This window comes from Solea solea, chromosome 6, assembly GCF_958295425.1.
Source record: "Solea solea chromosome 6, fSolSol10.1, whole genome shotgun sequence".
Taxonomy (NCBI): Eukaryota; Metazoa; Chordata; class Actinopteri; order Pleuronectiformes; family Soleidae; genus Solea; species Solea solea.
In genome coordinates this window covers 11978743-11988039 of record NC_081139.1, presented here as the reverse complement: position 1 = coordinate 11988039, position 9297 = coordinate 11978743, and the positions used below count along the sequence as shown (strand labels likewise).

Here is a 9297-nt window from a genome sequence, read left to right as displayed (position 1 = left end):
ACAGGGGCGGAAATTAACCAGAATGTGAGACATTATATTATAGGCATTAGTGGTGTGGGGCAGGTGTAGCGGCGTTGTACTCTATCTTTGCCCTGTGTAATTTAACAGACGAAGTAGACCTTGCCGTTTATTTCGAACAATATGCGCACAGAGCGTATACCTGACAGAGGGATAAATCACACAGTCAGTCTCCGGTTCCTCTCACACATACATGTCTGCAAATGCAAAATGAAAAGAAAGTGCAAGTTAGCTAACAACGTGTAATTTTGTAAACAAAACTCAAAGAAAACACCGTCAACTATTTATGAAAAAGGACATGCTCGACCGTTCGGGAGCTATATGCTTACCAAAATTACAACTTAAATCACCCCTTAATATTAAAATTAACGTAATTAATATGAGAAAATGGCAGAGCTCATAGTTCATGCACCTACCAGGGAGACAGCGAGGTCCGACTGCTGTTACCCCCTGGGGTGCACTACCCTAATCTACAGGGGTGCTGCATTCAATTACCATAAGACAATTAAGTTTCTGTGTTGTGAGATGACTTTGCTCTTTTCATGGCAAGTGGAATCACACAACTTCTTAACTTCTTAACTCTGTTACACAGGCACCACTAACCTTCACATTCTCACACACCTGTGTACATACAGGGACATCCTCTTCAGCACATACACCACTTTCTTTCACTGAAACAGGCATTTTCTATACAGCACTGAATATCATTTTCATCTAAGGACACCCTTCGGGACACTGTCATGTTGGGACAGTAGAGACAAATAAAACAAAAAAAAAACAGCTGGAAATTGAATACTTCCTTCATGTCACCCAGCACAAAGACAAACGAATAAATAAGGTAAATGTGAAATGATCAGAATTGTTAAAATGTATATTGTTTTTTTTTTTTTTTACATTTCGTCATTTAGCCATGGATTTGCACTCACATGGTCAGTTTCCTCTTGCCTTACTGGTTGAACAGGCTGATCAGGTGTTAAAGAATAGTTCTTTCAAAGTCGGCGACTTTCCTCGTTCTGTGGACAGAGCTTGTCCACCAAAAGCAACCAAAACATGTTTTTATTTACACATTTTGGATAGAGGCTGTTAGCCTGCAGTGTTGTTGAAAAAAGTGTTGTCTTTGCATGGTTGCATTCAGGCCTGGGTTATTTTGCATATTTCTTTCTTAACCCTGATGATGGATTTATTTAGATTATATAGCTGCAGAATTGCCGAAAAAAAAATTCAATGAGTGAGTGCTTCTGCCCCTTTTTCCAAGATAACTTTCACTTTCAATATCTGGAAGTGACTCGACTGTTTAGGAATTACAGTACTGAGAAGCTGACATCTCAAACATGTGACGTGCTGGTGAATCTTGTTTGTGACTGCACGGTCGTTCCGCGGAAGTCCTGAGGGCTACCATTATGTAAAGTATATGGGTGCAAAGGTCTCCATCCATTTTCTACTGCTTTATCCTCCACATCTCAGCTGACTTAGGGTTAAAGGCGGGGTACAACCGGGACAGATTGCCAGTCCATATTTTTTTAATTTTCTAGATATCACAAACGCTACACATGCCAAATCCTGTCGGCGACGACAGGAGTGGTAACAGAAGGTTAATCTTTCTACAATTGCCTTTACCCCATAGTTATCAGTCATGATATATAATTAATTATATTATATTAATATATAATAACATATTATATTCATATATAATAACTGTTACATATGCATTTATTGATTTCTAGATTGAAATATTTTAACTTCCTGGTCAGATGTTTTCCCCCATTTCACATTGCCCACCCTTGTGTGCGCCCCTGCTACACTGTGCTGGGAGGAGGAGTCACACACAAACCTGGCAACCTCAGCAGTCGCTTTGTGATCGCGTTATTGAGGCAAAATGGCAGATTTCGAGGAGCTCAGCGATGAGGAAAAGGTATGATATTATACATTTACACCGTCGTTATTCTCTCATCCTCGTGTCGTTGTTTGTGAAAGTGGAATATTTGCTGTGTGGACACAGGGACGGGCCGCTCTCAGCTGAGAACCTGTTGTGTTTGACAGCACATATGTCTGTTGTTGCTTTACACACACACACAAACACACACAGACAAACAGTAAGTTACTAAGTGTAATGTTAGTTAGTTAAATGTCAGTTAAAGGAGCTTCTGGAATCTGCTGTTTGAAGCTTTTGCCACAGTGTGTTGACTTGAAAACAGTAAGCTAATGCTAAGTGGGAGGAAGTCGAGTTACTTCCTGCATTTACAGTAAGCATCACGACCCACACCCAGTGTGTGTGTATGTGTGTTTCTGACACTGCATGTGCTCACAGCTGCACGAATAAACACTTCGTGATGACAGCAGCACCATCAACATGCTGTTTTTTATTTATTATTATTATATTTAGTGAAACTTTTCACAAAGCAAATGCGGTTTTCCTGCAGTGTGTACCAGAGCCTGCACCATCATCATCACTATCATGCTGCTACATGTTGTAAAATAACTCTGTGCATTCCTAAAAGCTGCTGGACTCACTCAGCATTAACTCACTGCATTAACTCAGACAGAAGGGCAGACAATACATCAAAAAATCGATTAGGTGATATATCGTCGTCCTTCCTCCTGCAATGCGATAAGCAATACACCAAATGTCAATATGGCAAATGGTAAATGTCAATATTTTAAGTAAACAGTTGCCAGTTTCACTCACCGGGTGTCGCTACTTGATGTCTCCTCACGGTGGCGCTGCTCAAACGAATGAGGGAAACCTGGCCGAAGAAGAGGGAGTTTACAGCAGAGATAGCTACATTAAGAGACGCCACATCTACATTTAATACGTAGACTTTATGCACTTTGTTCTCTATGTTGTGAATAAATAGGGAAATCCTGCACTTTTAACTTTTCACAGACGTTTAGTTTTCATCAGTTGGACAGATATCGTTATGTATCGCTATATGATACATCTTGCAATACATTGATTATCACAGAATCGTTGTATCGTGATATTATTGGTATTGTGGACCATGTATCGCATGGTATCGTGAGGTACCCTGTGATTTCCACCCCTACTGCAATGTCATTATCAGATTATGTCATGCAGCCGATTGATTGGCCAGTCAATAGTGTGAGTGTGGGAGTTCTCCCTTAGTTCTGAATGGTCCATTCACGATCACAGTTAAGATAAACTAGGTTACTCATTGAAAAAAAGCTCCTCTGCCCCTGCAGCTGGTCAGCCAGTTTGTAGGTCACTGCCAGCTGCAGCCTGGAGTACCCATAATGCCTGTCTGCGTGACACTGATGGTAGAGCTGCTCGATATTAGGAAAACATGAGACACGCAATAATGTTGTTGGATATTTGCATTGACGATACGACTTAAGTAAGGCTGAATAATTATCACTTTTAAATTGAAATTGCAGTTTGAAACAACACAGTTAGTCTTTTTTTTTAATCAATCATTTATGCACATTAAAACCATAATAATAGAAATGTGTTGGAAACATACACTGTACATAATATATACATGTAAAAAATGGACCTTGTTTTCTGGGTTCCTTCTGAAGAAGTGAAAATATACTGAATTCGCTGAGTTCGCTGGTTGCAAAAAGGGAAAATTAGCTTCCACTTTAACATTAGTTTCAGGTGTTGACCAATAGAACATACTGCTCACAAGTAGACAGCAGTGTGACTGACAGCTGGTATTATTAATTAGGAGCCTGGTTGGAGGTGACACCACTGAACTACTGATTGCAAAACATCAACATAGCACCAGCTAAACTGCGATTATGGAGGCTTAAAAACAAGAGTTCAGATTGTTTGCAATAGGATAGGAGTAGTTACTCTTTTGACAATGTCATGTGATAATGATTTTATAGTCTACATTTAAAATCTACTAAACAGTGAATACTGTCTGTCATTGCAATTGCGAGTACAGTTGACTACCTTTGTTTGTTCTTGGCCAAACAAAACTATCAGGAAGAACAGTCTACACGTGTCACAGTTCAAGCAGTCCTTGTGATATATAAATATGTATATATATTTTTACAATATGTACTGCATTTTGCTTAAGTTGATATTGGCATGATGGCACATTTTCAATATACAACTGACAGGTGCCATCACGCAGATTAGAAGAAGAATCCTCATCATTAATGGCCCTTAGCTTCATCTCATCAACTTGCCGTCTGACTGTGTACACCTTGACGTAAACCAGCCCATGACAGCACTTCTACCTACAGTTTCTTCTCTCTGCGGCTTTGACACCACATGCTTACACTTGCATACTGGCAGCTAAGAAAAGCCCTTGGGCAACATTCCTCTGTCTGCCATATAAGGAGTGCCAAAATAGAGTCAATGAGCCTGCAAATTTGGGCAGACTGCTCTCTACCTCTCTCTAGTGGCTATTTGCAGGTGTTTTATTTCACATGTACTTGACTTTTTACACTGCACACATATACACCATCCATCCCTCCATCCATCTTCTACCTCCATGTGAGGGTCACATATAAACCAAAACCTTAAAATCAGTTTAAATGTTGTGGCTATAAATGTACACACAGTTAGATGGAAATTAGGACTCATGATTGAATGGTTTGTTCTTGTCTTATGCTGAAATAAATAATGTATTATTACCGTAGTGCAGGGAACATCTTGTTTTCTCTCTCTATCTGGTTGTAAAATATTCTGTATAGACAATTAATAATGTCAGTTTGTTGGTGGTGTTGTTAAATGGCAGGTCTCGTCCAATAATACTGCATTACTACCTTCTGAATTCCTCTTCCTCCTGGATTGTTTTTTATTTCCAAGTCTTCTACTCCATATTTTCCTTTATTTTCGTCAAACACATTATGTAGATAGAAATCGCCTGAAGCCAACAACACATAGAGTTGAGCAAATATTTGTAAGGAAGCTATACACTGATCAGTCACAGCGTTAAAACACATAATTAGTTTTAATGTTATGGCTGATGGCTCTATTGTATAAGACTATAGATTTTACAAAGACATGCGGCAGATTGGGTGTATGATTAATGGGGATGTCACCTTGTGTTGTTTTAAAGTTTTATAATAAGACCTTTAATGTATTTTCAGGTCCGTGTTGCAGCAAATTTTGTGATGCACGCTCCTCCAGGAGAGTTCAACGAAGTCTTTAACGGTGAGCCCATTTTCTTATCGACATCTTTAGGGTTCCCTCAGTGTGTGTGTGTAAGAGCTGAATGATGTGGAAACAGCTTCACATTGTGACTTTTTTTGATAGAGAGTGTGATTTGCAATATTTTTAAACGTTCACACTGTAATAGACTTAATTAACACACTATACCTATTGTTATTACCAAACTGAGAATTGCGTGGGAAATAAAATGGTGTTACCATTACATTACCTCCCTATTATATTTTTACCATACTATTACCTTGTTTTTATTGTGATACAATGTCAACTGTTGCTGTATCTGTTATCATAAGTTGTAAAATAAGTAGATAAAATAAAGTTAATTCTTACTCACAGATGTGCGACTGTTACTCAACAATGACAATCTTCTCAGAGAGGGTGCCGCTCAGTGAGTAATGTTTCTGATGTTTTGTTTTTAAAAGAGCCAATTGTTGATATTGTTCACATGCACACAACTTGTATTTGTATTCTTTTTTTGGTGCAGTGCCTTTGCCCAGTACAACATTGATCAGTTTACACATGCCAAAATTAATGGCTATGAGGATCAGGTAAGTTGTTTTTGAGAAGAAAAACATGTTTTATTTAGCACGAGCACTCATGTCCCAGTGTAAATGTTGAATTATGTTGATTATTCTAGTTTCACATGTTAAATGATCAGATTTAATAAGTGTAACACAATCGTTTTATTACTTCACATTACTTTTTTTTAAGAATGAGAATACGTTAATCTTAATTAATATTCAACGATGTCTTGTGGCCCATCTGCAGTACCTTTGTTCACTCACCAGGGGGCATGTCCTACACTTGTTGAGTAACTGATTTACAGTATAATCATTGTAATGCTCACATAGATGACCAGAGTAACAGAAAGGTTCCCCCCTCTCTCTGTTTTTGTCTGCAGGTTCTGATTACAGAGCATGGAGACCTGGGTCATGGCCGCTTCTTTGACCCTCACAACAAGATCTCCTTCAAGTTTGACCACCTAAGGAAAGAGGCCAGTGAAGTGCAGCCCCACGAGGGTGAGGCAGCTCTCAGGTCATGGAGAGACGCTTGTGATTCTGCCTTGACAGCCTACGTCAAGCAGCACTACTCTAATGGAGTCTGCACTGTAAGATCGTCACCCAGTCGGCACTGTAGCTGCCTCATTCACCGCCACACGCCATCGCCCACTCATCGTGTTTTATCTGCTGCAGGTTTATGGGAAGACAATCGATGGCCAGAAGACCATCATCGCTTGTGTCGAGAGTCATCAATTCGAGCCTAAAAATTTCTGGTATCACAAATCTTCGAATTAAATTCATTCCGACAGTTGTGTTGCAGCTGCATGGAGGCAATACTGTATTATTGTGCAAAGGTTTTTGTTTATTTCAAATGCACTCCTCTACACTTGCTTTTTCTCAGGAATGGCCGTTGCCGATCTGAATGGAAGTTCAACATCTCTCAATCTACAGCGCAGGTGGTTGGAGTCATGAAAATGCAGGTAGGTTGTGAACTGCAAAAATACTATTTGACTACACAAACAGCGACCTGGTTTGCACATGTACAAGTCAAACATACATACTGAATATACTGGGAACTTCACCACTATATTTCCTCACAGCCCTGCCATCTTGTGCAGAAGAGCCTGAGATTTTGGGGAACAAACAATAACTAAACTCTGAAGCATTTTAGAGAACATATCTTCCTCAACACTTAACTTATGTGGAAAGGTCTGTGCTGAAATAAAGGAGTCTCAATAGATTTAAAAAAAAAAAACACTAGAGATGGAGAGAGTCTGAGTTAATAATAAACCTGAGCTGTCTTTCTGGAAACAGCTGAAGTATTACAGTGGATTTCTGTCATGCATCCTTGCTGAATCAACACAATGATGTCCTTTTTAGTTTGTATTCTGTGTGCGTGGGTTTTCTCCAAATACTCCATCTTCCTCCCACAGTCTCATAACATGCACATTGGGGATTAGGTTGAGTGGACACTTTTAATTGACCATAGGTGTGACCATGAGATTTAATGTTTGTTCATTTCTGTAGGTTGGTCCTGCCTTTCATCCCCATGTCATGCCCTGCAAATTCCACTGAAGTATTTTGTTTATGTTTAATTGTGGCAAATTGTCACTTTTATTTTGGAAGGGGATAATCGGTTAATGTGTTGTTGGTGTTTAAATTGAAAATGTAATTTTGCAGTTAAGGAAAAATAGAGATGTCCTCTACTGAATTGATACCTCTCTGCAGTGCTTTTCCTGCGTGTCGTGAGAGTTCACACTTACACCAGAGCGTCTGTATAAGGGGAGCAGGTTGACTCTCTGCAGTCTCCTTAAAAGTAGAGCCACTGCTGTGCCTTATTCTCAACAGAGGTGGTGTTAATAGTACACATGAAGGCAGTTCTGTTCCACTGTCCTCACTGCAGTGTGTATTTCTGTGTATCCCAGGTACATTATTACGAGGATGGAAATGTTCAACTGGTCAGCCATAAAGATGTACAGGAACCACTCACTGTGTCTGTAAGTATTTCAAAACATTTTCTATTTTAATCTTTGAAGAGTTACTTTATGTAGGAAGAGGCAGATTATTGTTTAAGCATTGCCCTTAGTGAATTTGTGTTGAGTTACACCTTTTGTTTTTGCAGAGTGAGAGCCAGACTGCTAAGGAACTGGTGAAAATTATTGAGGATGCAGAGAATGAATACCAGGTATGTGGCCACTAAGAAACACAGGAACACCCTCAGTGTTGAAGTGAACTAGAAATGATATATTGTGTTTACATGTCATTAATCCCGATCATTAAAACATGGATCATTATTTAGATCCACAGCAAAATTTGACGCATGCATAGATATTATCATTCTACATATGTATGGTTGTTAAAAATGGTCACTGTTCATCTTTCTTTGACAAATTCGCAACTGAAAAATATTTTTGATCCATACCCCACATTTTCGTACTGTTGTTTCAAGGAAGTTGGTTCAGTTTTTGCTGAAAACGAACAACTACATTGTGTTATTATGTTTTCAAATGGTCCATCCATCCATCTGTCCTATGCTGATGAGCGCAACATCTCAGCATCAACTTAAACAAAGTAAACAAAAGCAGCCTGAACTTGTCCTTATTCTGCTTTATTAAATCTGCTTTATTTATAAGAGGATCCAGAATGATACTGAGTCGCACAGAGCCTGCACAGAAAAAAATTCTTTCCTATAGGGGGGGCATGACAGAAAATAATAGAAAACCACTGGTTTAGACATTTGACATTTAAGTTGAAAGACAATTCAACTTACTTTCCATCCTCGTTTGGCATACATGTTCAGTTTTTTTCTTTATTCATTCCATTTACCCGGAACTGACGGACAACACTGTTGTACAAGTCGCTTTTTAACATGTTATTCTGTCTTTTTTTTTCAAGACGGCCATCAGTGAGAACTACCAAACCATGTCAGACACCACCTTCAAGGCCTTACGCAGACAGCTTCCAGTCACACGCACCAAGATCGACTGGAACAAGATCCTCAGTTACATGATTGGCAAAGAGATGCAGCATGCTTAGAGGACGAGGACAGACGTGGTCAGGGTTATGACATTTTGGGGGAGGTTGATGCTTGTGTGCCGTAACAGATTGTCCTGTATGTCCCTCTGAAGGAGACGTCACTGCTTCTGCTGAGTTCTAAGAAAGGATGCCTTTAAAATGAGTGACTAAACAATGTTGCTCTTTTGAAAACTTACTGTATATTAATATTATTTGCCTTTGGTGACACTGTGAAAGTCCTGCCATTAAAACTCTCACATGTCACAAGGCTCTCTTGAGTTTCATGTAGCAACAAATGTACACTTCCTAGAAAAACACAATTCTCTCAGAGCTTCCGATACCTCTATAGTTCTTATTTTTTTGAAAGAGATACAACTTGATGTGTTACCCAACTGGAGAGAGACTTGACTTATGCATTCGTAAGTTGTAGCCATTCCATTTATGGAAAAGCAAAGATGTCTTTTCTTTTAAGTGTGTCCTTCCTCTAAAGTTATTTTATTTCTATAGGGAGACATGAGTATTGACGTCCTCCCACCTGTCATCTGCCTTTAGCGTTTGCAATATTTTTTTATACAAACTGTAAGTACAATATTCTTGAAATAAATGTTACCTTTCAAGGAA

At 39.1% G+C, this 9297-nt stretch overlaps 1 protein-coding gene across 1 annotated transcript; it reads left to right on the top strand.

Annotated features, from left to right (window-relative positions):
• Window positions 1-1821: 1821 nt before the first annotated feature.
• Window positions 1822-9297, top strand: capza1a (capping actin protein of muscle Z-line subunit alpha 1a). Its single transcript, XM_058630456.1, has 10 exons — window positions 1822-1930; window positions 5083-5146; window positions 5498-5549; window positions 5646-5709; window positions 6063-6269; window positions 6355-6434; window positions 6563-6641; window positions 7587-7658; window positions 7784-7846; window positions 8557-9297. Exons 1-10 carry the CDS (start codon window positions 1895-1897, stop codon window positions 8695-8697), a joined length of 858 nt encoding a protein of 285 aa, XP_058486439.1. The 5' UTR covers window positions 1822-1894; the 3' UTR covers window positions 8698-9297.

Bases quoted from the DNA above. Each gene is read 5' to 3' on its own strand.
- capza1a (XM_058630456.1), top strand. From the start codon at position 1,895: ATGGCAGATTTCGAGGAGCTCAGCGATGAGGAAAAG. The intron at 6,270-6,354 runs GTAAGATCGTCA...TATCTGCTGCAG, and splicing joins ACTCTAATGGAGTCTGCACT to GTTTATGGGAAGACAATCGA. The intron at 7,847-8,556 runs GTATGTGGCCAC...TTTTTTTTCAAG, and splicing joins ATGCAGAGAATGAATACCAG to ACGGCCATCAGTGAGAACTA.